Here is a 26,933-nt window from a genome sequence, read left to right as displayed (position 1 = left end):
TTAAAAGGTACTGATTCCTTACATATTAAGAGATTATAAACTTGGTGAGACAACAAAGATACTCTAAATATAAAGAACTTGAACAGATCATTTCAAAGGTGAAAATACAAATACCAAATGAACACTTTGCCGAATTCAATGTTTACAGTCATCAAGAATGCAAAATAAAATGAGATGCAATTCCTCACTTTACAAATTTCGAAAAAAATAACCTTTTATTATATGAAAGGGATTCATTTAGAAAGTATGCCCTGATTCCTGTCCCTGTCCACCCCATTTTCCCTCCACCCTCTTCTCTTTCTGTAGACAACCATTTTTATTAATGCCTGTGGATCCTTGAAAGTTTCCTAATGAAATGAAAGCAAATTTAGAAATATATACTTATATTCCTGCATTCCTTAAATAAAGTTAAATAACAACTAGCATTCTACACGCATTTGAATATTTTTTATGAATTGAAACACTATTTTTATTTCTTTTTATGCAAACTGGCCATTCATAATCTTTGCCCTTTGTTCTATTGCTTTGTGCTTCCTCCCATCCCCACAATTTCTCAGATATATTGGAGGGAAAACTCTTGGTGATTTGAGAGGCAAATAGTTTTTTTCCAGTTTGTCATTCTCCTTTAAAATTTCCCCAGAGTAGTTAGATTTTGTTTTGTTTTGTTGCCAACCAAAGGATTTTTTTTAATGAGTCAGATTTATCTTTTTTTTTCTCTTTTAGATGTTGGAATTGAATAATCATTAGAAGTTTTTCAGTTAGATTCCTTTTTTCGAAGTATTAAGTCATCAACAAATAACAGTTTTACTTTCACCTTGATAAATTTTGTACCTGAAATTTCTTCTCATGTCTAGCTTTGTTGACTAATAACTATGGTACAGCATCACTAGTAAGAGTGAGAGCTTGCACCCTTATCTTGTTTGTACTCTTGGCAAAAATAGCAAAAGTGCCTCTAGCATTTTGCCATTATTTATGAAGGTGTCTTTGCACTGAGTCTGTGTGTGTATGTATGTGTGAGCGCATAAACACTTTGTCAATTTGTCATGGTTACAAAATGTTTAACTCTTTCTTTATTGATTTGTCTTTCTTTTTTAAAAAACATCCAGAATGGCTGTTGAAGTTTTCCAAGTGAATATTCAGCATCTAAAGAGATTAACATGTGCTTTTTTCCCCTTATATCAATTAATATGATGAATTATTTTAATAAAGTTCATAATCTTTCATTCCTGGAAGAAACCCTACTTCATCATGATATATCACTCCCTTAATAAGGTGCTGGATTCTCTCTGCTAATAATTTTCAGAGAGTTTTGCATTGATATTCATAAATAAAATGAGGAATAGTATTTTTTATGTGAAAGTTTGACCAAGCTGAGGTGTCAATGATATTCTCACTTCATGAAAATAATTTGAAGTTTGTACTCCTCTGGAAGGGTTTAAACCACACTGAAATGATCTTGTCTAAAGACAATCATTAGATAGAATGTAATACACAAATGATGCATACTGTAATATCTAGGTAACAATTAATAGCTAGAGTAACAACTTAAAAAAATACATGCAATATTTCAGGTAACAAATAAGAGTAAAATAATAGTAGTTAACAAATTAGTAGAGGAAAAAGAGATAATAAAAAGTTGATCAATTCAAATAAAGGCAAGAAAGATGGAAAAAGCCACATAAAGAGATGGGTCAAATAGAAAAACTAGTAGGATGGTAGACACAAACACAACTATATCAGTAATTATATTAAATGAAAATGGACTGAATACTCTATGTAAAAGACTATGTCAGGTTGAATTAAAAACAAAAATGTGAAACACAGTGACACATTGTTTACAAAAGGCACACATGTAACAAAAGGACAAAGACAAGCTGAAAAGTAAATGGAAGGGAAAATACATATCATGCAAACACTAAATGAAATAAGCTGGGGTCGCTACGCTAATATTGGAAAAAGCAGACTTTAAGGCAAGTAACCTTATTAGAAAGACAGGGGGGCATTTCACAGGAGAAATAGGCAAATTCACCATCATTGTTGCTGATTTTAAAATCTCTCTCTCAAAAGCTAATACAACAAGAGCAAAAAAAAATTCAGCAAGGATAGAGTAGGTCTGAAAAAACAATTAATAAACTTGATCTACTCGACATGTACAGTGCATTGTACCAAACAATGGCAAAATTCACACTTTTTTCAAGTACTATTGGAATATTTGCTAAAGTGGATCATATGCTGGGCCATAGAGCAAGTCATTACAAAATTTAAAGAACTGAATTGATTCAATGTTTATCCTCTGACAGAATTCTGGCTGTGAATTCAATAACAAAAAAGATAACTAGAGAATTCTCAATTGCTTGAAAAATAAGCATTGCATTTTTGAATAACTCATGAATCAGAGGAGAAGTCCCAAAGGAAATTAGACACGGAAAATGTATTTTATTAAGGAGTGCAATTCCAGGAAAGCAGGAGGAAGTGAAAATGAGAACAAAGCAGAAACGGGGAAAAGCCAATAGAAGAATGTGCTGCGGGGCTGGTCATTTCTACATGAGCAAAGCTATGCACCTCTGTCATCACTCCCAGGCACAGAAAGGGGCAAGAATTTGTTACTAACTCCTGCATCACACTGGTCAAAGAATAGCCACACAGCCGGTTAACTTGTCCACGTTTCCATGTCAAGAGGACGCCCTGGCAAGAAGCCCATGAAACGCCCCCACCTGTCAGGATGCACCTTGTGAAGTCCATCAGTTTATAAGTGGCTTATGCACCCCTTCTGACCTCCTCTAGCTTCATCACTAAGAGCTGCCACCAAAGAACACAGTCTTTTCCTTCTAATGGATTTTCCTTCCTTTTTGAAAGATGTGCTTTCTGAGATCTGCCCCCATGGGGACAAAGAATCTTTCTCCACTTCTCCCAGCAACGATTACCCGTTGGAGCTTAGTTCCAACTCAGAACAGGGCTCTTTCCTTGGAATCCTTATCTGCTGGTGATTGCTGACATCTGTCATCACTGAGCGCCCTCCACTCCCCCATTCTTCTGTGTCAGTCTAGCAAGGCCTTCTATGCAAATTCTGCTGGCCTCAGTTGGCTTTGCCTACACTGACACATGTTTTGGCTTTTATGGCTTTTTATTGTCTCTGGGTTTAAGTATAGACTTAGTTTGTGGGTCTCCCCGCAATCGTATTCTACACGATTTTCAAGAGGAGAGTTACATTTGGCCCAAACTACTGCCCTATTTGTCATGGAACTGGGAAGGATGGTTTTAAAACCGTTAAATGTCAGCACTGGTGAGGACGCAATGTCACCAAGGCTAAAAAGAGATGATGAAAGTGTAAATTTGTACATATTTTCTGGAATATGTGTGGAGTACCATTAAAATATTTTTAATGTTAGACATCTTAATTCTCTTCCTAGGAAATTTTCCTAACAAAATTGTCAGAAATCTGGGCAGAGATTTATTCAAAAACATATTTGCTGAAGTACTATTTTTAATAACCACAAATTAATGAAATCATAATGATTTGTGATACATTTTTAATTGGAATGTTTTATATGCATTGAAAACGTTTACTTTACTTATGTAACGTCGTGGGGAAACATTACAGTTTGCTTTTAAAAAAACAAACTACAAGGCAAATTTTCAATCTTTTTATACCAACCATGTAGAAAAAATAACCCTGGAAACAATCGTGCAATAATATGTCTCTTAGTAATTGCACTTCTGGTGATATTTTTCCCACTTTACACTTTCCTGTAGGTTTCACTGTTACTATAACGAGGACGTATTACTTTGATAATCAGAAAGATGATAAGAAATAAAATAAAAGCTTGAGATAAATTGAGTTGCAATGGTGACTCAAGGTCAACCAAGCCTGTAGATTGCAGCCCTAGCCAAAATAAAAGAGGAGGGAGCTTGGAGTGAAAGCACGCGCAGATGAGATTCCCATTAACCTAGTCTATACACAAATTCAGCTTTATAAACACATTTATGCTCAGAATATATAAAAGAAAACAAAGCAGATCATGATAAACACCACAAGTGAGATTCAGTTAGCCCAAATGTCACCACAGAGAAAATTTCTTTAGCACAGAGCCTAATATGCTTTCCAATTGAGTACCCAAATAACAGCTACCTTCATGGGAACATCCTAAAGAAATAGTGCCTTTCTTGGTCCTGCTTACAGTAACCCTGGTGTATACTAAGGAACAGATAGCTTGCTTTTACTATGCAAATTGGAACAGATACATGGGGTCTTTAATTCCACCTAGCCTATATTCTTCCCAATCCTCCCTCACATCAGACAAAACAGCTATCATGGACCTCCAAAAAATAACCACATCAAAATACCTCTGTTTTTAAGCAAAGGAAGCCGTAACTAAAAATCTAGGAATCAAGGAGAATTCAGAAAAACAGAAAGCACAAAACGCTTTTCTCACAACTTCAAACCACCAGATGGGAGATTCCTGTTTCATTTCTTGCATATTTCAAATATGATTTCACTTGAAGAAAATTCCCCTGTTTATTGCCCCAGAATTGATCATAATGGAATTTTTAAAAATACCATTATTCATTTTCATAAATATAGTGACAATTCAGAGCTATGTTGCTATTGTAAAAATGCACCATGTCTATCCCTCAACATCCAAAATGCCCCTCTGCTTCTTCTTTGAGCCCTCAACTGTAGCAACATCTAGTATGGGTTTTTCCCTAAGATTGTCAGTAAGTTGTTTCTTGGGTTTGGGGAATTCTTAATAAAAATTCGAGGAAATAGAGCAGTTTCAAGGAAGCATATGAAGCTATAAGATAAGTTTTATTTTGTAGGTAATTATAGGCAAAGGGCATGTTCGTTATACTTTTTCTTTCAATTCATATTTCCTGTATTATTTTTTGATGCCAGAAACAATTACACAAGAGAGGAATTACATGTTTCCTCCTAGGATTCTTGTAAAGGGCTTCAATTTTAATAAGCCCCTTTACTTACTCCACCATTTATCCTGATCTATACGCATGCTACAGGATTTTTTCTGAAGTTAAATATAAATTATAACTAAGAAAAAATGAAAAGTATGTGTTCCCTTTATCAAGAAGAAGCCAGTTCTTTGGGTTCCCATTTCTCTGGCTTTTTTGTTTAGGACCTGAGTCTGAACTTGAGTTTACATTATTCTCAAATATTTTTCAAAAGTTTCAATGAGTCATTCAAAAATTCTAATCTACTTTATTCTCTAATTTCCTTGCATTAGTAAAATCATTCAAAACCCAGATAGTTGGATTACATTTATTATTTAATTTTAAGCACTTCAGTTCCTTTAAAAGTAACCTAACAATACAGCAGAAAGCGAGATGAAGAATTTCTTCATTTTATATGCCAAGGGTTAGCAAACTATGATCCACAGGGCAAGGTTCACCCACCAGCTGTTTCTGTAAATAAAGTTCTGTTGGGACAGATCCTATCGCTGCCTTCCAGGAATAAGGGCAGAGTTGAGTAGTTGCTACAGAGATCATTTGGCTTGCAAAGTCTAAAATATTTACTATCTGGCTTTTTTCAGGAAAAAAATTTGCCCACCTCTCTTATGTGCAATGTTCTCTATCCTCAGAAAATGCTTTAACATTCTATGATGAGAGGCATTTTCTTTTTTAACTCAAGATGCTCATTTTTCAAATTCTGAGTATATACGTAACTTCCTCTGGTTTGCCACAACTTCATTATCATTAATTACATTATTACATAAAAGTGTCTATACTGCACAATATAATTCTTAAAACCTTACTTACACGACCTCCTGTAGGCTGGCTATATGCTAACACTGACTTCTTTGCTTCCTGTGACATCATCAGCATGGCACATGATGGGACATTGCTTCAAAGAGCCAGATGGCCATATGTGAGAATGGATTCTGTAGGAGTGAAAGGTAGGGATAAAAAAGATTAAAAATTATATGTGGAATAATGTTTTCCTCGGATTTATGATTTACTTCCACATCTGGTTATGCTAGAAAAGACAGGAAGACTCACAGGGAGAAAGCTTTAGAGGTCAACACAAAATTTTTTGGATTAATTTTTCCTAAAATCTTCAGACTTCCCCATAATTTAACTCACATCCATGCTGACTATAGTCACTTCATTTTAGAAGACAAATAATTAGACACCATTTAGAAAACTATAACATTTCATGCAGTCCCTCTTATAAAATGTTTTTCATTTTCCCACAAAACAAATATGATGTCAAAGGTATTTGCAGACTTGATGTCAAGTTATTGACCAACTCTAAGGAAGATGCTAAAAATACGTTGCAAACATCTATTCTAAGAGTGAAGTGGCAAAACCTCCACTCAGACTCTCAGTAGTAAAACACAATAGCATAACATATTTCAAGGGATATGTGATTTTGAAGGGGTTTGAATATGCCAACAGATTATACCATTAGAAATCCTTAAAGTAGCATATTTCCTATTAAAAAATGTAGTCTAACTTATTTATGCTATTTTAAAAATTTAAGCATTTTAATTCCTATTTTATGAAACAAATTAAGAAACATCTTAACCAAAGTTCAATATGGCCCACAATATAATGAATATTTATATTAATAATAATAATAATAATAATAAAGTTATCTGTATAATATTTCTGACTATTACTGATTTAGTAAAAGTTTAATATAATTCTAAGTCCAAAAGTTTAGCCATTCAATATACATGCTGGCACTTTCCTGATATATTTATTTATTAATATTTACTCAAAATTTACTGTGTATGAAGACGTATACTAGATAATTTAAAACTGCTTTTAAACCCTAAGGAACTCACCAACCAGTGGGGAAAAAAACTGCAAACAACTAACTAATGCTCTCAGTGTTTTAACAAAAGAATGAAGAAGCCCCGTGTGAAAACAGACCGTGAGGCAACTAATTCTACAGAGATGAGGAAGATGAGGGCCTAGAAAGACTTCACTGAGAAACTGACATGTGAGCCGGCCTTAAAGAATGAGCGGTGTTACTCGAGCAAAGGAAATGCTGCTTTCAAGGCTCTGAATTCAAGAGCGTGGGTGAGGAATGGTACTTTAATAGGATTCTGAATGTGGCTTTACTCTTGCCCTGGAACTGGTGACTAGAACCCAGTGCTGAGGATAAGGAAGCACTAAGTTGCCCCACATTCTAAACAGAGTTTTATAGTGAGGTCTGGACATCTGATCCTGGGCTATCTCAGAGGTAGGTAAATCCTTACAACTTCTACTACCTCTAAACCACCACTCTGCCCCAAGACCCATCCCAGGCCCATATACGGAAGACTAAATTACCAGGAAGGGAAGGGAAAGGCAATGACTGGAATCACCATCCAGGGGCATAATAAGAAGTTCTATGGGCTATATACAAGAGAGACTGCTATGGACTGAATCGTGTCTCCCCAAAATTCTTACATTAAAGCCGTAAACCCTAATGTGACAGTATTTGGAGATGGGACTTTTGGGAGGTAATTTGGGTTAAATGAAGTCATAAGGGTGGGGCCCTCATAATGGGATTAATGCTGTTCTAAGAAGAGACACCAGATTGATTGCTTTCTCTCTCTCTCTCCACCATGCAAGGAGACAGTGAGAAAACAGCCATCTGCAAGCCAGGAAGAGAGTCCTCACTGGAGAAGTGAATTAGCCAGCACCTTGATCTTGGACTCTCCAGCCTCCAGAAGTCCAGGTATGGTATTTTGTTATGGCAGCCTGAGCTGACTAATACAGACTGTCATCTCATCTCCTAGCTGGACATCGTATCAGTTCATGGGACAGCCAATTTGCTCTAAGCCTACCTGACCAAAGAAAGAAATAATGGAGAAAAGCATCAGATTTTGTTTTCAGTGATTGATCTCACAAAGCTGTAGATGAAGGTTGGCCTCCTCACAAGGGGACCCAGATAATCAGACCTGGTGAGCTGTACACCAGGGGAGAGAGCTGAGAGGATAGGAAGAGGTTAAGCCTACTGGCCCACAGAAGCCAGTGTGAAGGCCACTAGAGGTATGTGGTAGAATTCACACACATGTCCCATAGAGAGCCCAACTTTGGAAGCCTCTCACACAGAAAGTATCAATAGTTACTCACCGTTAGCCAGGAAAAGAAGCAACACCCTGTGGAGGATGGCCCAGTTAAGCCAGGAGATATCTGGCCCTTTTGTCCTCTGCCACCCTTTCAGTCCCCAACGTCCAGAAGTTAAAACCAGAAGAAGGAGGCTAGAAGGCATGAAAATGGGGACCACACCCTCCTCACCCTACTGGTCCCACAGGTCTAACGGGAACTGGAAGAACGTAAGGAGGAGAGACTGGGATTTTAATGGGCTAGACAATTAAATCATTGGAGACCAAAATGCTATAAAATCTGACACTTTTGTAAACAGATAATTGCAAATGGATTATGAGGGGAGTGGCTCCAGAAACATTTCCAAGTTTGCATAAATACGTCTTCCAAACCATCTGTTACGGAGGAAAAGGGAAAATTCAATGATTGTGCAGAAAAGATTAAAATATTTTGGATCTATTTAAGGCAAATTCCTATTCCATCACTATCTCCCACTCTCTAACAATATATTTTCTAGTTTATTCCCTTTCAAATTCCCTTTTTAACAATCTGTCACCTGATCCATTACTATTATACAATAAGAAGAACAAGAATCCTTACGATGCTTTGTGTTAAAAGAAAAGGTTAAGATTTTTGAGAGAAATATTTGTTCAATTTAAAAGTTGACCCTAGACACAGCCATCAATCTTGGCACTTCTTTTCTTTTTTTTGCTATCTTCTCTGCATCATGTTCATATAACAGCAAACCCCTTAATCCTAGGTTTGCTTCTCACTTTACCATCTCCTCCATTATCTCATAAGAACCTTTCCCTTGAGAGTTTTCTTGGGTATTTTTTCCATCCTGTCTGCAAACCTTCATCAATCCTATCAGGAACACCTTAGACAGGCTCATTCCTTGAGCCTTTTCCCCTCTCCAACCAGGACACAAGCTTCCTTGATAGCTGTCATAACAGATGAATTCTGCAGGAAGCATGAGAATGAAATTAGCAAATTCGCTAAAAGAATCAGGACGGGCACAAGACCCATCTGATTCTCAAACAGAAGGCCCCAGAGAAAGTGCTATCGCTTTTTAGCTACACCTGTTTACCCCCAGAGCTTTGAAAGGGAAGATGAATAAGAGCACGGAAGACTGGTTTAAAGCTAGTTGGACGCCTGCCTTTCATTCCCATGCCAGTCTAATCCTTCAATGATTCGCAGTATGGGCTAATGTTTCTAGGAAGACATCAGGCTCACTTCTTCGGGAAACACCTAACAAGAGGTAACCAAAATATTTTAAAATAAAAAAACTACAACTCAGCTCTTACACCATTTTGCCCCAAGAATCTGGCAATTTAAATGACATACACTTGAAAGTGCTGTAAAAATGCACATTCTCCATAAGTGCGTAGCACTAGTAATCGAAGATTAAGGCTGACCTATCCAGATTGTTTGATCTCTATATGGCCAAATATGTATTTGGGAAAACTTGTCTCTCACCTTGAAATTTAATTAGTACATATTTAAATAGAACTAGAAACAAAGAATGTTAAATACTCCAAAGAACTTCCAGCTTGGCATCCATATTTCATAGAGAAAGAAACTAGGTCCCAAAGAGACCAAGTGACTTGCTCTGACCAGCGACGCTAGCTAGGAATCGATAATGCATTTCTATAAAAGATGAGAAGATGCTGTTCAGAGTTGTAGAGAAGACTGAGGCACTCATTACCCTAGCTGACATCTCAGAGCTGAGTCTCTTTCCAGAAATGCCCTCAGTGGAAGAGAGCTGCCCATCACAAGGTCACAGCCCTTCCCTGGGGGCCGGGCCTCCTTCCTTGGAGGTGGAACATCCCTGAAGGGCCATCACAGCTCCAGAGCAGTCCCCAAGCGCTTGACCGGCTGACATCTGTGCTGCAACTGCATTGCAGCTGAATTCTCCCTCTACCCGCCCTGCTTCCATCGCCCCTCACTTCCATCAGGTGTTGTGCCTGAGAAGATGACCAAGTAAGTCTCCTGCATGTACATTTCTATCTCAGAGTCTGCTTCCCAGGGAATCCAACCTAGAAAAACAGTATATTCTGTTAAAGGAGAAAATGTAAGGTTGGGAAACACTTGGATTAAATTGACAATATGCACTATGAACCTCCAATGAATACTCAGTTACCCAAAGTTATTTAGTCACAGAGCACTCCTTTTATATTGAACATCTCCGGAGACTTTTGTTCTGTGGAATATGCTCTGGGAAACCTGAGTGCAGTCCTCTCTAGCTCACTTTAGAATCTAAGTGCTAAAGTTACTCATGTTAACATTTCCTGCAATAGCAAAAGAATGGAAATAACCTAAATGTCCATCGACAGGAAACTGCTTAAATAAATTATGATTTGTCCATATCATAGAATATTATGCATGCATAGAGAAAAATGAGTTCTTTAAGTTTTAGTATGAAAAAGTATCCAAGGTATATATTTTAAGTGAAAAAGCAAGGTTACTCAACAGAATGTATTTGTTTTTAAAAAGGGGAAAGATTATATGTGTACCTTTTTCTTGGGTGTGCACAAAATATTTGTAAAGACATATACTAGAAAATGATAGCACTAGTTGCTTCTACAGAGGGGAATTACAAATCAGTTTGCACAGTCTGAATTTTAAACCATGGGAACATATTGCCCATGCAAAAAATTAAATATGAAAATTAAAAGCAAAACACTGGAAAGTATTAGATAACAGATATTTAAATATTTTATTTAATCACATATGGAGAAACTCTGGATAAAAAATTTATAACATCCTCTACAGAGTGACTTAGACAATGAGCTCCTTGAAGACAAGAACCATATCTTACTCACTTCAAATGCCCAAAGCCTAGCACGGTGCCTGAAGCAGAGGAGGCAGTCAATAATTTCTTTTTAATTGAATCCTATCACTTCCATACAGCAACAGATTTAAAACAGCTTTCTTTCTTTCTTTCTTTTTTATTTTAATTTTTTAATGTGGAATCCAAATTCTAGAAATGAAAAAAGAATAGCACAATCTCTTAACATATTTTCCTGGTTTTGCTTCCCTATTATTAGCCTATAGTCAGAAACATTTAAAAAGTATGTGGAACTGTGCTATCCAACATAGTAGCCACTAGCTGTGTGTGGCCACTTAAATATAAATGTGAATTAATTAAAATAAAGTGAAACTAGAAATTCACTTCCTCAGGTGAGCCAGCCACATTTCAAGTGTTCAAAAACCACACGTGGTTAGCGGCTACCATATTGGACACAGCAGATACAGCACGTTTTCATCACTGCAGAAACGTCTACTGGACAGCACTCATCTAGGTATAGTACAGACTGGTTTTAGACAGATCTGGATTTGAATTCCGACTTAGCCATTTACTAACAGTAAGGTTTAGTGAAAGTTAATTAATTTCTCAGGGCCTCAGTTTGTTCATCTGCAGAATGGGGAAAATGATAGCACCTACCTCACTGGGTCCGTGTGAGGTTCACACGAGCACATTCATGCAAACTACCTAGAATCAGCCCCGAAGCACAATGAGCACTCAACAATGCTACCTCTTACTAGCGAGCATCACCACTGTGAACGTAACACCTCACCAAGAACCAATCAGCTCATCCTTCAGAACCAGGCTATTCCACCCCTCCCAGAGGACTGGCAAGAGCAAAAGCGGCCGTTAACATCTTAACAGTCTAGTTCAGTGTTAATAATGTGCCAGTTTACAGGGAACAAAGCTTGCACTAATTCCTTTTTCAGGAAAAGTCTTGCTATGAAAAAAACATCAGGTGAACTAAACGCGTGTTAGTGATGCGACTGACTTACACTCTAGTGCAAGCTCTATACTGGGTCAAATACTGGGAACAAACATTTTTATCCTCTGGATTGCAATGGTCTAGTTTGGAAGACATACTCCTTGATATGATTTTTCTCACAAAGAAAAAGGCTGTCGAACTGCCATGAAAAGGGCACAGCTTAGGACAGCAGAACTGAAGGGGAAGAGACAGCTGGGTCAGTCAAAGGGCAGTTTTGGTAGTTGGTAAACTTGAGCTAAATTTTGAAGAACATAAAAATCACGATGGGGAAAGAGAGATAAGTGGAGAAGAATGATAAAGGAATAATACCAAGAGAAGGGAAAGAGAAAGAAGGGAGAGAAGACTTGTAGCTTTGGCCCTTCAAGAATAAAGAAATATTTTCCTATATCTCATAAGCCAAGTCATTATCTTGTTAACCTGGGGCTTCCAACAATAGCAAACTAGATAGCTCTGAAATTAGTAGAGGCCAGTTTGGGCCTCTTTAGCCCTACTAGGCAATATCTTCATATAATAGGAATACTAAATGTATATAATTTTAAACTCTAAAACATATAAATGGAAAGCTAGTTTGGTGACATTCTGGCCCTTCAAACATTTGCAGTGAAAGATAAATGAGCCAAAAAGCCAAATACTTCCCAAGTATGCATTTCAAATGAATGTTCTTTTGAATTCTTCAGGTGTTTATATAAAAAGATCTATATAAAAATTATTCTTCATCATAAAAATCAGCCAATCATTACTAAACAATTTTCCAGTCCTGCCACTATAGATAATTGTTTAACCATTAAAGTGTATGCTGTGATTTATAACAGCCATAATGGCACCGCTCTCTATGTGATTGCTTGGCGCTGTCATGGAAGACACACCTCCTCCGTTGTAGCGTGAAATGCCATATGACAATGTCTAATGATGCGCACTTCTTATTATCTGCTGATAATAACCTATCAGTGGAAACAATAGCTTAATTATATAGCACACCTCCTGCTGGCAAATAACTGGATTCAAACGCTTCTGTTGCTTCTCACCCATCCCTTCCGGAAGCAAAGAGGTACAATTACCACAACCCTCAGAAATAACACTTACAATTAAATAGGAAAATCGAAGGCAGAGCCGATCTTTTATTAAACATAAATGTCCTTTAGACCACAGAATCCCTCAGTATCCTGTCTCCAGACAGTTTCACTGGAGCTGGTAGTTGTTGTCCTAATGTTTTATTATTCGTGCTTATTGGGCCTCTGGTATTTCCTATTCCAAATACTTGGCTTTTTATGAAATGTATCAAGTGATTTACTCTGAACAGTGGATCTCTGAATCAACACAGTGGCCACAAATTTGCTGTAGTCGTCCCAAATGCCTTGTTTCTAAAGCATTGCTTGCTGGGCTCCTTCCTGACAAGTAAACTAAACTTCTCCACCCACATAGCAAAGCTGTGATGCTTGTGAAACTGCTAAGAGGCAGACTGTCTCTATTAATAAGTTTAGTTGGTAATTGGCAGAGTGCCTGGACTCTTGAGTTCTAGTGTGGTCCACGTGGGTGCTGGCCTTCTTTTCCCAGGTCTGCACGGCAGAACTTGTCTATCTTTTATAGCACTGCTGGTTCTTTTTCTCCATCAGGGCTACATGTAATTACCCAGGACACAGTTAACAAAATGCCTGCCCCCAGATTAGGAGACTTAGTCAGTTTTAGTTCTTTACCTCCGCTTTCATCGGTCTCATTAAATACTCTTATTTCAATAGGAGTTACCAAAAGCACTCCTACGAATAGATCACCATTCCTTTCTCCTTTCTAATCTTTGTTTTTCATTTTTCTCTACTTTCTATCACTTCTTCCGTGTTCCTTAGCTTTTGTGCAAAGAAAATGGGTTATATAAACATCATCAACACTCAATGTGCCTCATTCCTTCCATGGGATTACACTTTTGTTACAGTCTTTGAGATATAGTACACCCTTTCCACTGGGTGTACTTTTATAGGATGCCTAAGATGGCTGCATGTTATAGTCTGAGATGTCAGATTTCTTTTGAGGGCTTTTTGTTTTTTGGAGGGGGGCATGAAGAGGTATACAGGGTAAAAGTGGGTGGCTGATTTTTGCACCAGAGTCATCCCCAAATAACTGAGTCTGCACTATTAACTTAAATGACCAAATTACTAACAAGAAGATTCTTTGACAAACATAAAATGGGAATAAAGGAAATGGGAAAGTCTTGTAGAATATATCATCTAGGTTAGAACACAACAGAAAATTATCTCCATTTAGCTATGGAACACAGCCTTTTAGGCAACTAGCATTAAATGTGTCACTACCATGTGCTGGGACCACATACATTCATTTCTATAGATTCAGAATCTCTCTTTGGACTTGTGTAAACAGTGGAGTGGTGTTTAACATCTTTACTTTGCTTTTTTTTTTTTAAAGATTTTATTTTTTCCTTTTTCTCCCCAAAGCCCCCTGGTACATAGTTGTATATTCTTCCTTGTGGGTCCTTCTAGTTGTGGCATGTGGGACACCGTCTCAGTGTGGTTTGATGAGCAGTTCCATGTCCGTGCCCAGGATTTGAACCAACGAAACACTGGGCCGCCTGCAGCGGAGTGCGCGAAATTAACCACTTGGCCACGGGGCCACCCCCTAACGTCTTTTCTTTTACTAAACCCCGTGCAGATGACCATCTTTCCATTCCTTTCATTGTTTGACCGTTACAATTTCCAAAACTATAGTTTGCATGATATTGAGATTGAAGGCTCCTTGAAGAAATCTGGACCAAAGCCATGGAATGGACCAGAAGCGTAGAGACTTGTTCCCTGGTCCCGGTTTTGTCTTTAGACAGCTAGTGATCTTAGCGAGGTAGTTCATGTCTTTTAACCTCAGTTTCTTTATCTGTAAAGTAAGGACGCTAGGGGCCAGCCCAGTGGCATAGTGGTTAAATTGACATGCTCTGCTTTGGTGGCCCAGGGTTTGTGGGTTCAGATTCTGGGCATGGACCTACACACTGCTCATCAAGCCATGCTGTGGTGGCATCCCACATATAAAACATAGAGGAAGATTGGCACAGATGTTAGCTCAGGGTCAATCTTCCTAACCAAGAAAAAGAAAATAAGGAGGCTAGATTGCAAGGTGTCTAATGTACCTTCCAGTGCCTAAGTACATCTGTTAAGGTCACAGCTTGGTTATCAGCATATGATCAAATTCATCCATGTTATTTGAATCCTCAGAACCATCAGATTTGACACCTGAGGGAATTCCTCTAGTCTAATCATCTCAATTTCCCAAGTAGGAGAAAAAGTGCAGAGAAACTAAAGTTATTGTCTTTGTTACACAAAGAGGCAAAACTGGGGTTTGTTATATGTCTTAGATTCCCAGCTTAATTCTTCACTAGTAGTTCATTCAGTTAATAGGGAGCACAAGGCATTGCTACGCATTCTGCTGCCTCTCCATATGAGCTTCAATTTCAAAAGAGGTCTATCTATCCCTAAAAGCTAGATTACAATATGATTGGGCTTACAACTCCATGTGTTGACTATAACTAAAGGGCAGTATTAGTAGATTTTGAATTGTTTTCATTTCACACTATCTTGCACCAGCACCAGCACCACCAGCAAAATGCTGCTACAATGCAATTCACTTCACTTATTTCCAAATAGCTACTTTCTGGGTCAAAACAACTAAAGTAACATGCCACCTACAACCGCTCTGAAATAACTCTGCTTCATCCTAACTCACTGTACCCCAATTAACACCTTTCTATCTTGGAGGAATGGGAAGATGGAAGTTTCATAATCTCCTTTACATGGTAGCTAAGCCAACATATTCTTGCTTTTACACTGGGATCTTTGCCCGACATGGCTTGATGATAAGAACAGCAAATATCACCATATATTTACATATCTCCTGCTTTATGAATAAATCAGTTGGGAGGAGGGAAAGCAATTAATCCCAGGCAGTTCCTAGTTAGATGAAGAACCAGCAAGGGCAACTGTCTCCCTCTGGAAATCCATCCTGTAGGTCCTGGAGAAATAAGGTGGTTTGTGGAATGCCAAGTCATGCTGAGGAACTGATGCCAAATCTGTGAAGATCTCTTGGTAGAGAGAAGGGAATTGTATCTCAGTTTGGCAGCCTAGAGTGGGACAGAGTTGGGGGCCAGAAGTGGAGGATGAGATAGGGAGGAGGGTTGTAGTTTCTATATCCAGTTCCCTCTCTCATTTTCCCTGAAATGTAGGATTGGGAGATGCCTGCCTCACTGCACATGTTAACCTTGACTAGTACTTTCTGGCTGGGCCTGGACTGTGGGGCAGGCAGAACCTGAAAAGCTGGCAACACAATTGCGTAAGTCCATACCTTGGGTCCCAGTAATTGCTCATCCCATCATTACCACCAGACAGAGGGGTACCTACAGTAAGAGACTGGGAAGGGTCCTTGGAAAAGTGGACAGTCACAGAGTTGTTAAATCCATAATGCCACAATATAGGCTCTTCAACCTGAAGAGTACCCCAACACCAATACATTTGGAGGACTATAAGCTAGAGCCACAGATTTTGCCTCTTGGCTGATATACTAGTGAATGATGACCTCAATTTAAGAAAGAGAAGCTTACAGGGAAGAATACATAGTAGAACTCTGTAAAAGAGAGACAAAAACTGAAAAAATGTATGCCACATAGGGAAAGTCTAGTAGGACAGATAAAACAAGAATTTAGAAGAAGAAAAAATACTTTGTAGAACAGTAAGAAGGATTTTGGAAAAGTGAATCAGGAGCAAGAAATTATGAAGAAATAATTGGGTATAATAAATATAAAAAGAAGCACAAGCAATAAAGAAAATAATTAAGTAGACAAGTTTGAATTCCAGAATGAATACTGATGGAGAGTGAAAGCCTGAGCTGTACAATTAGATCAGACAATATCCTGGAAGGCATTAGGAGCTAACAATTAGATGGGGAAAAATGAAGGAAGAGTCAAGTGACATGGAAGATGAAGTAGAAATTTCTACTTCTCTCTATTTGTTGTCTGAAAAAAAAGGAATAAAAGAAATAAGTGAGAAAATAATACTATTTTTCCAAAATTGTAAACATAAGACCACAAAATAAAAGAGATGATAGTCTGGCAAAGAAGAAAAATTAAAAACAAACCCACACTCACATTCAGGCATATTTTAGTGGCAATCAAGAAGATTTAAGCCAAAAAGAAACTTGAAAAATATTCATTAGAGGGAAAGCAGACAAAAGTCATACCGACATCTGGCTTCTCCAAAGAAACAATGGAGGCAAGAAGATAATCGAGTAGAGGCCTGGTGATGTTGAGAAAAATAATCCTGTACCTAGAATTAAACATCCAGGCAAACCAATATTTAAATGTGAAGGCAAAATTAATATATTCACAGGCATATAAGATCTCATTGACTCTGTTTGAAATTAGTTTTGGAGAAAGCAAAAAGATATAGGAAGCAAAGATAAGTAAAGAATTAATAAACTTTACTGCTGTTTAATTAAGCAAAACACATAAAGCACTTAGAATTCTGCCTGGCAGATAGCAAGCACTCAGTAAAAATGAGCTGTCATTATTCTCTTTGTCTCTAGTACTCTGTTAAATAGTTGCACTCAAGCTTACATTCTCATAATTTCCCAAAACTAAAGGAAATGCTTTTTAAAGTTTTGTATTAAGTATGATGTTTACTAGAGATTTTTTAGTAGACATTATTCACTCATTCATTCATTTGGAAGATCCATCCCTTCCTATCAAGCTCAAAGAGCTTGATAATAACTTTTTCTGCGTCCATTAAAATTATGTTGATAGATTTTCTCATATTGGACCATCCATACAAGACTCAAGTAAACTCTATTTGATTGTGGTGTGAGTGCATTCCCGCTGGGGAGGTTGTGCTGTGTGTTTTACTGTTGGGTTATGTTTTTTGTTGTTTTAGCCAATTTAGGGGGAAGTGGGTGGCCAGGTCCTTCTTCCTAGTCTGCCTTAGTCTGGAAGGTCAACTGAAATCTGTCCATCCTGCTGGTATTTGAAATACTGGTGGGGCTTTCAGCATCACAGCAACACACAGCTGCCACAGTATGACAATCAACAGACAGGTAGTGTGGTTCCCTAACCGGGAAATGAACCCAGGTGGTGTCAGTGAGAGAGACAAATCTTAACACTAGACCACCAGGGCTGGCCTGTCTTATGTTAGGTAATATTTTATTGAGTATTGAAATGCTATTGATTTTTTTGTTAATCTTCTGTTTAGCAACCTTGCTTAATTCTTTTAACAGTTTTAGTAATTTGTTAATTTTCATGGCTTTCATTTACAAATAATGATAATTTTATCTCCTCCCTTTTAATTTTTATGTTTCTTCTTAGTTTTCCCAGCAAGGTAGCACCCGCTCGCTAGGTGAAGAGTGCAGGGTCTAAGGAGAGAGCTGGGTTAAACCCCATTTCGACCTAACTGTGGACTCTGGGTAAGTCACCTCAACTCTTTATACTTCAATTTAGCCATCTGAAAAGTGATGAGAAGAACACTTCATGGAGTTGGGGAGGGTTGCACAAGTTAAAGTGTTTGGCTGAAAAAACATGTTAACTAATGAAATATTTATTAATGAGGTTAAAAATGAGAGATACCTAACCCAATCTCTTGGAGGTTTAGGAAAATAGTCAAACTGAGCCCTCTGGACCAGGTCAGCAAGTCAGGAGAAAAGGGCGAGGAAGAGATGTTGGATGACATAGCGCTCTTCCAATGGGGGAAGCTCATGTCCACATGTTCAGCAAAGAAGGCAAGCATGGCATGATTAGAGAACGGACAGTAGCTCAGTATATTGATTAACTCAGCTCTTTATATATAAATAGTAACTTCTCCACCAGATAATCTTACTAAAGGAAATCATGTTTAATTCATCTTTTTATCCCTTACAGCACTTGGCAGAGAGCCATGCACAGAGAATGCTCGACAAATATCTGCTATTGTTTAGGAGAGCTTCCGGTCTGCTGATAACCTACTTGGATTCAAAACCATAGCCTGCAAGCCAATGCATTACAAACTGCAGAGGCTGAGAGTAACGCACCTTGAATTATGAAGGTCAAGCTTTAGAAGAGAAATACCACAACGGCAAATCTAACAAGCCATCATAAAACCACTGGTATAAAGTTTTAGAGGTCCTTCACAAAACAATGAGAATGAGGATCTCACTGTCCAGGGGTACAGTCTAAAGATATAAAAGACAGATTTTTTTTTAATCTGACATTTGGGATTACTGCAAATTTTAAAGTGACAATAAAGATGCTATGACTGTAAATTTGTTCTCTTGGATTCTCAGGAGAAGAGGCACTATATAAATTAAATATTAACAACACTATTTTTTCAAAATTTCCCTGATCTTTTTTACTATTGAATTTTTTTTATAACACTTGACAAGTATAATAAAGAAAATGAAAGAATTTCTATGAAAGAATTTAGAGAATAGGGTGTGCCTTGTTTCTGTTTCCTTTCATTTACTGAAATATTTACTTTGCGATCTATAAAATTATCCTCTCAGTAAAACTGGCACAAAATATTAAACAGCTCTTTTTTTTTTTTCTTTAGTTCTAAACAGTTCATCCTAATCTAAAAAGCTCATAAATATCATCCTAAAAATGAATTTAAGGTTTCTGTCTGCAGCCTGGCCCAACTTAGGCCCTCAGGAAATTCTATTTCCCTTCCTGATCCTGACGATGAGGAATATTCTGGGAATGGTTTTCCAACAGCTATGTGATCAATGATGATTTATTCACAGTCAAATCTAGTCAAACTTTTTTCTCAGAATGTTATATTACTTGACCCCTCAGCAATATGTGATAGATGACTGACAACAAAAATAACATTAGTAAAGGTCTGCTATGTGCAGGCAAGGTGCTAGCACACAACAACACAGTGTTTCCCAAACACCAGCCCTTCCAACTCCATCAGCACAATTCTCGTCATCCTCTGTACCACCTCTATCATTTACACAAGGAGAGAGGAAACATGAACACAAATCAATACAGTAGAATACTGCAGATACTAAGAGAGAAGCATCCATCAGGTGGAGAGAGCTCAAAAGAGGGATGTGGTCAATATGTCCAAGGAGCTAGAAAGGAGGTAAAATTGGGGTTTTGCCAGGATAACTTCATAAAGGAAGGGACTCTTTAAAGATGGGTACACTAAAAAAAAAAAAAGTGGTGATAGATACAGAGAACAGATAGGTGGTTGCCAGAGGTGGAGGTTGAGGGGTGGGTGAAATGAGTGAAGAGAGTCAAAAGGTACAAACTTGCAGTTATGAAAAAAAATAAGTCCTGAGCGTGTAATGTACAGCATGGTGATTATAGGTAACAATACTGTATTGCAACAGCGACAAGCACACACATACAGAGATAAGACTGGTGGTTACCAGACGGGAAGGGGAGAGTGAGGAGGGCGAAAGGGGTGATAGGCACGTGTGTTCCGTGACAGAGGGTAATTCGTCTCTGGGCGGTGAACGTGATGTAGTCTACACAAACTGAAATATAATGATGTACACCTGAAATTTATACAATGTTATAAACCCATGTTACCTTGATTAAAAAAATTATAAATTAAAAAAAATACTGTATTGCATATTTGTAAGTTGCTAAGAAAGTAAATCAAAAGTTCTCAGCACAAAAAAAAAATTTGTAACTGTGTGGTGACTAACTTTATTGTGGTGATCATTTTGCCATATAGAAATATCGAATCATTGTTTTTGTGTAACTGAAGCTAATATAATATGTCAATTATACCTCAAGTAAAACAATAAAAGATGGTTCCTAAGAATTGGCATATGCGGGATATAAAATCCGTCATGAGAGCAGTGGATAGAGCTAGCAGGACAAGCAAACATGGGCTAGAAGGTGTGAAAAGCCTCACATTCTCTTTTGAAGACCTGGAAACTGACATTCGCTGGACACTTCCTCTTTCAGAGTGTCTGGGTCAGTAACAGTCCCTCCAGTCTTACGTGACCCCAAAGCTTCCGTACTCGCATCTGCCTCCTGTAGAAATATTCTGACAGTTGGCTTCAGTCAATAATTCCTCGTTACTAACTCACAAACCAAAATCTCTTGTACAAATAGCTCACTCAATCTTCAGGCTAGTACTTCTAATGACTTACAGGACATTTTCAGTTTTGTGTTCCGCTTTTATCTCACTCTTGATATTTCCAAAATCAAGTTCATCCATTTCCCCACCTCACCCCCATGTTTTAGCTGTAACGCATAACTGTTCAGGCAATGTTTACCTTTCCTGTCTCCCAAGATTAAAATCTTGAAGTCACAGCTTCTCCTTCCTGCACTTTGCCCCTCCCACTGAATCAAGGCCAGTCAAGTGCTTACAAGAAAGCCTGGCTCACACTATGCACTCAAAATTATTAGTTGCTAAAGGACATAATTCAATGAATAAATAAAATGTATAAATTAATTAGATCCTGGAGCTGGCCCGGTGGCGCAGTGGTTAAGTTCGCACATTTCGCTTTTCTGCAGCCCGGGGTTCATCTGTTTGGATCCCGGGTGCGGACATGGCACCACTTGGCAAAAGCCATGCTGTGGTAGGCATCCCACATATAAAGTAGAGGAAGATGGGCATGGATGTTAGCTCAGGGCCAGTCTTCCTCAGCAAAAAGAGGAAGATTGGCAGTAGTTAATTCAGGGCTAATCTTCCTCAAAAAAAAAATTTAATTAATTAGATCCTCCTTGAAATAGCTCTTTTTATTTCTCATTACTTTTAACATATCCTACTCTTTAGCAACCATTCGCCAAATATTTGTTGAGAGACAGCCATGTGCCAAGCACTGACAGACGATGGGGATAAAGCAATGAACAAAATAACAAAAATACATGCTCTCCAGTAGCTCATGTTTGAATGGGGAGAGGCAGGAATTAGCAAACAAATAATTAAATACAACATATAAGTTCATAGTCCCTTAATTGAAAATATTGTCTCTAAAAACAGAAAATTTTTGCTTAATTCACTGATTAACAGATCATGAACAGAGCTGACATAAAACTAATTTATAATCTATATTTGTTTCATTTCGGGGAGGTACCTGAATCAGCTTGATTGTTACATGTATATAGTAAAGGCATTATATTAGGTTACATAGTAAAGGTGTTACATTACTGTATCAGTCTGCTCTGCTAGGGCTGCCATAACAGAATACCACAGGCTGGGTGGCTTACACAACAGAAATTTATTTTCTTGCAATTCTGGATGCTGGAAGTCCAAGGTCAAGGTGGGGGAAGATTTGGTTTCTGGTGAGTTCTTTCTTCTTGGTTTGCAGATAGCCATCTTTTCGCTATGTCTGCACACGGCCTTTTCTCTGTGCTTGTCTACTCTCAGAGTCTCTTCTTTTTATGGGGACACCAGCCTTATCAGATTAGGGTCCCACCCTTATAATCTCATTTAACCTTAATCATCTCCTGAAAGCTTAATCTCCAACATATGGATGGAGAGTAAGAGGGTAGGGGAAAGGCACAATTCAGTCCATAACAATTACCTTTCCAAGATCTGAAAAATATCTCAATTCCAAACACATCTGACCCTAAGATTTTGGTAGGGTGCTATAAAGCTATAGTATGTCAGATAGTTAGAGGTGTCTGGAGAAGAGTTTAAGCAGAGAATGCTGGTGGGAGTGCAGTTTGAAGGTTACCAGTCAGGAAAACCTCACTGCAAGGGGATATTTGAGCCAAGCCCTGAAGGAGGTAAGGGAGAGGGCCATATCTGAGGGAAGAGCATTCTAGACAGGGGGAACAGTAAGTTCAAAGACCCTTAGATCAGAGCAAAGCAGTATGGTTAATGAATGGAAATGTCAATATGACTGAATCTGTGAGCTAAGGGAAAAGTAGTATAATAAAGGTAAAAATCACTTATGGCCGTATTGACCATTGTAATGGAATTTGGCTTTTATTGGAGGGAGATGAGAAGGAAGTGGAGGGGTCTGAATAGAGGAATGGCATGACCTAATTAATGTTTCAACAAGATCACAATGTGTGGCAGGTAATCTCCAAAGATGGCAGCCATCAATCAATGCCTGCCTTCCATAAACAAGCATGACACACGCTCCATCAAGAGGTGGAGTCAATGTCCTCTCCCCTTGAATCTGGGGTGCCCCTCTGACTTGCTTTTACCACTAGAATGAGACAAATGTGACCATCTGGGAATTCCATACTGAGGCCTTAAGAGCATTTGCAGCTCCCACTTCTGCTTTTCTGGAAGCTAGATGCAACGTAAGGAGTCTGACAATCCTGAGGCCATCATGCTGTGAGAAGTTCAATCTAGTCATGTGGATAGACCAAGCGGAGGAGAACAAAAGAAGCAGCCAACAGGTAGAACTCAATATATATTACCCAATGTCTTGAGACAACAGAGACAGTCCTTGATCTTTGGAGTCATACCAGCTGAAACCACAGACATCGTAAAGTACAGACAAGTCATCGCCACTGTTTTCTGTCCAAATTTTTTTTTTAAAGATTTTTTATTTTTTCCTTTTTCTCCCCAAAGCCCCCCGGTACATAGTTGTGTATTCTTCGTTGTGGGTTCCTCTAGTTGTGGCATGTGGGACGCTGCCTCAGCGTGGTCTGACGAGCAGTGCCATGTCCGCGCCCAGGATTCGAACCGACGAAACACTGGGCCGCCTGCAGTGGAGCGCGCGAACTTAACCACTCGGCCAAGGGGCCAGCCCCTCTGTCCAAATTTTTAACCTCAGAACCTTGGACAAATAAAATGGTTCTTATTTAATACCCTAAATTTGGGGGTAGTTTATTACGTAGCAATTAATAACTGACACTGAAATTGATATGAGACCAGGCGGTGGGCAGACACCTGAAGACAGCAAGGACTCTGTTAGTGAAGGCTAGAAAGGCAGTGACAAAATTATTGGAGGCTGGAGAGAGGGCAACTCATGTTATATAGTTGCAAGATGTTTGGCAACACTGTCCCCTGCAATAATAAGGAAGAAAGAAAATGTATCTAATGAACTCGTGGACCTGGCTAACAAGGTTTTTGAATGTGATAATTGGCTTCTTTTAGCTGCCTAGGATTAATTACAGCAAGAGAAAGATGAACTAAAGTTTTCAGCAGAATTTAGAGGAAATTATTCAACCCAGGACTTGCTAGGTTGGAAAATAAAGCACCGTCATTCTTGCCTCTCTAGGCAGCAAGAGATTCTCAAAGAAAGAAGGAGTCTTAGGCCAAAGATTAAATCCAGAGTTTATTAGTACAACGTGCTCTCAGGTTAAAGATCAAATTAAGTGTGTGGCTGGAAGATCTCTCACCAAGATCTTTGTAAGATTTAAGGTAGCACCTCCTATAACCTGTCAGCAAGACAAAAGTGCTTCTAAAACCTTCAGAACTTCTACAGTATTCTGACTTGTAGACAGTAAAGAGAAGCCTGTCTTAAAAGTTTTGTGGGTATGTCTTTTTCTAATGGAGCGAACCTCAATAAAATGTATAGGAAGCACCCAAGGCTTATAAGAAAAGTGTACAAAAAAATAAAATAAAATAAAAAGCACCACCAGTTAAACAAAAGGGACAGCCAAAAGATCTCCAGATCCCTAACTCTCTATGAGCAAGAAGCAATGTTCTTCAAACATTGCTAACAAGGGCTAATGTTTATGGGGGAAAAAAAAAAAGAAAGAACTAGACAAGGCGTCTATAACTTTCCAGCCAGCCCAGCTGAGGGGCCAGACATGAAGGAAGAAACCTTGGATGTTTCATCCCCAGCAGCCTAAGCGAAGCCAACCAGCTGAGCGTAACCCAGACTGCAGAATCACAACAAAAAACAAATATCGTTCTTTAAACCACTTGGTTCTGGGGTGTTTTTTGTTTTGTGGGTTTGTTTGTTTACTGCAAGAAGGGCAGATAACTGAAACGTTCTGGCTGCTATGCTGTGCTGAGAACAGACTGGCGGGGGTTAGGGGGAAAGTGTAGCAGTGGGGAGACCAACTCTTGCAATAATACCATGAGACATGACAGCAGTGGCTTGGACTCAGGTGGCAGCAGTCAAAGTAGTGAAAAGGTCAGATGTGGGATATATTTTAATGGCACAGTTAAAAGATTTAATGGCAGATTAAATGTGGGATGTGAGAAAAAGAGAAGTTCAGGACAACTCCAAGATTGATTGATTGATTGATTACCTATGTAACTAAAAGAATGGACTTGGCATCAAGTGGGAGAAGCAGTTTTGGACGTTAAGTCAGGAAACCAATGAGCACTAGTATCCAATCAGGATGTTGAACAGATTGATGGATATGAGTCTGGAATTCCAGGAGAGTCATGATTAGAGATATGAATTGATGAATCATCAGTATATGAAGGCATTAAAGGCCATGAGACTGGATGAAATCACAAAGGGAGTGAGTACAGACAGAGAAAACACCTAAAGACTGAGCCCTCAGTCTCCTGTATTTAGAGGTTAGGGACAAAAGGAGCCAGCAAAAGAGATTGAAATAGGTGTTGGTGAGGTAAAAGGAAAATAAGGAGAGGAGGATGGGCTGAAAGCTCTCAGGTCCTTTCAAAAGGGCACAGAGGAAGAGAAGCAAGCACTAACCACTTGAGTTTAACATGGGGGTTCTTGGTACTTCTGACAAGTGCATTTTCAGTGGGGTAGTGAGGATGACAACCTGGCTGGTTCAAGAGAGAATGAGAAGAGAGAAATTGGAGACAGAATATAGTTGACTCTGAAAGTTTTCCTATAAAATGAGGACAGAAAAACCAGGTCATAGCTGGAAAGAAACATGAGGTCAAGAGAGGTATTTTTTTTTTTTAAATGGGAAAAATTATAGCATGGCAGCATAGTGATGGGAAAGACTCATTAGAGAGGGAGAAAAATTGATGATGCCGAGAAAGAAGGAATTACTAGGACTATGTCCTTGAGTAGACAATAGGAATGAGACTACACACTTGAATGGGTGCAATGACTTCTGGCTGGTTCCCCTATCTCTAATCTGTTGTTGCTTCAATAAATCCTACCCTAGACTAACTTTTCCAAAATACTGTTTTTATTATAATATCCCAACATTATTTTTGCTGTATTACTTATGTTTCCTACCTGTTTTACATTCCTCTGCTTAGCTGTCAAACTGCTGAATGCTGTAACTGACTCTCATTGAAGTCAGCACAAGTCAACTATGTGACCAACCATTGGCTGGATACACGCGACACATAGTCATGTTTTTATTCAAAATGTAACTGTAGAGACAGACACATAATAAGATAAAGTTACACAGGTAAAAGCTATTATAGGGGAATGTAGACTGCACCAAATGAATTCATATAAAGGAGAAAATAATTCTGCCTGGGCAGTAGAGGAGGGCAGCAAAAGTTATAGAAGGTGGGCATTTTGAGCAGGATACATGAAGGATAACAAGGAATGAGAAGGAAAAGCTCTTGACACAGAGGAAGTGTGACCAGAGCTGAGGCTGGAAGAGAAGACTAGCTGCAAAGGCTATCCAAGTCCCCAAGCCTGGCTGGAACCAATATCCCCACTGTCCTCAGTGGGAAGCCTCTGCAACAGCCAGACTTTGTTCTTAACTGTTTCCAACTCCTTCCCCAGCCCCCCATTCACACTTTGTTTTAAGCACAATGTGTCATGGTAATCCACAAACCAAGGGTACGGGGTGAGTGGTAAGGTTGAAATAGATCAGAGATCTTCAAAGTGAAGAACAGGCACCCCTGGGGAACCCACGACTTTCCAAGGTCTGTATGGGCATAGAGAGTTCTAAAGGAACCAATTTCCAGATCCACTATTTCCTTAGGAAGCTCTTTTTATAAGTGATATGCCTGAAATATGCCTGAGGCAAGCAAATTTCTAGCAAGTTCTCCTTTCCCACTTCCCCTTTCATAATTACCCTTCTCCCATTTTACCAAAGAAAGGCATATATCATGCCCCCATCCAGAATCTTATCATGTGGCTTGCCTCTCCAGGGTGCCTAATAAAGGTGCAATTGGAAAAAACCTTCTTTTATGAAAGCATTGATATCAACGCTACCCACGTCTATGTCTATGACGTACATTTCCAATACAGTTTAGTTTTATGCCTAATAATTACTTACGAAAAGTAAATGAGTTATGGGGCCAGCCCCATGACTGAATG

At 38.6% G+C, this 26,933-nt stretch overlaps 1 protein-coding gene across 30 annotated transcripts in view; it reads right to left on the bottom strand.

Moving 5' to 3' along the window:
• The window catches only part of IL15 (interleukin 15), a 124,886-nt gene that overhangs the window by 51,023 nt on the left and 46,930 nt on the right, over positions 1-26,933 (bottom strand). For 20 of the 30 annotated variants that reach the window (XR_006525583.2, XR_011501931.1, XR_011501930.1 and 17 more), the window contains one exon: positions 5,770-5,891. The exons of 8 other annotated variants lie outside the window; for them this stretch is intronic. Coding sequence is in view for 10 of the 22 variants with exons in the window: in XM_070504789.1 (XP_070360890.1) it covers positions 5,770-5,835 (66 nt within the window). In the remaining 12 variants the exon portion in view is untranslated. 2 more of the 30 variants (XM_070504797.1, XM_070504791.1) reach the window with 2 other exon arrangements.

The sequence above is a fragment of the Equus asinus genome, chromosome 3, assembly GCF_041296235.1.
Source record: "Equus asinus isolate D_3611 breed Donkey chromosome 3, EquAss-T2T_v2, whole genome shotgun sequence".
Taxonomy (NCBI): Eukaryota; Metazoa; Chordata; class Mammalia; order Perissodactyla; family Equidae; genus Equus; species Equus asinus.
The sequence above is the reverse complement of the archived record's forward strand: the minus strand, read 5'-3'. Positions and strand labels throughout refer to the sequence as shown.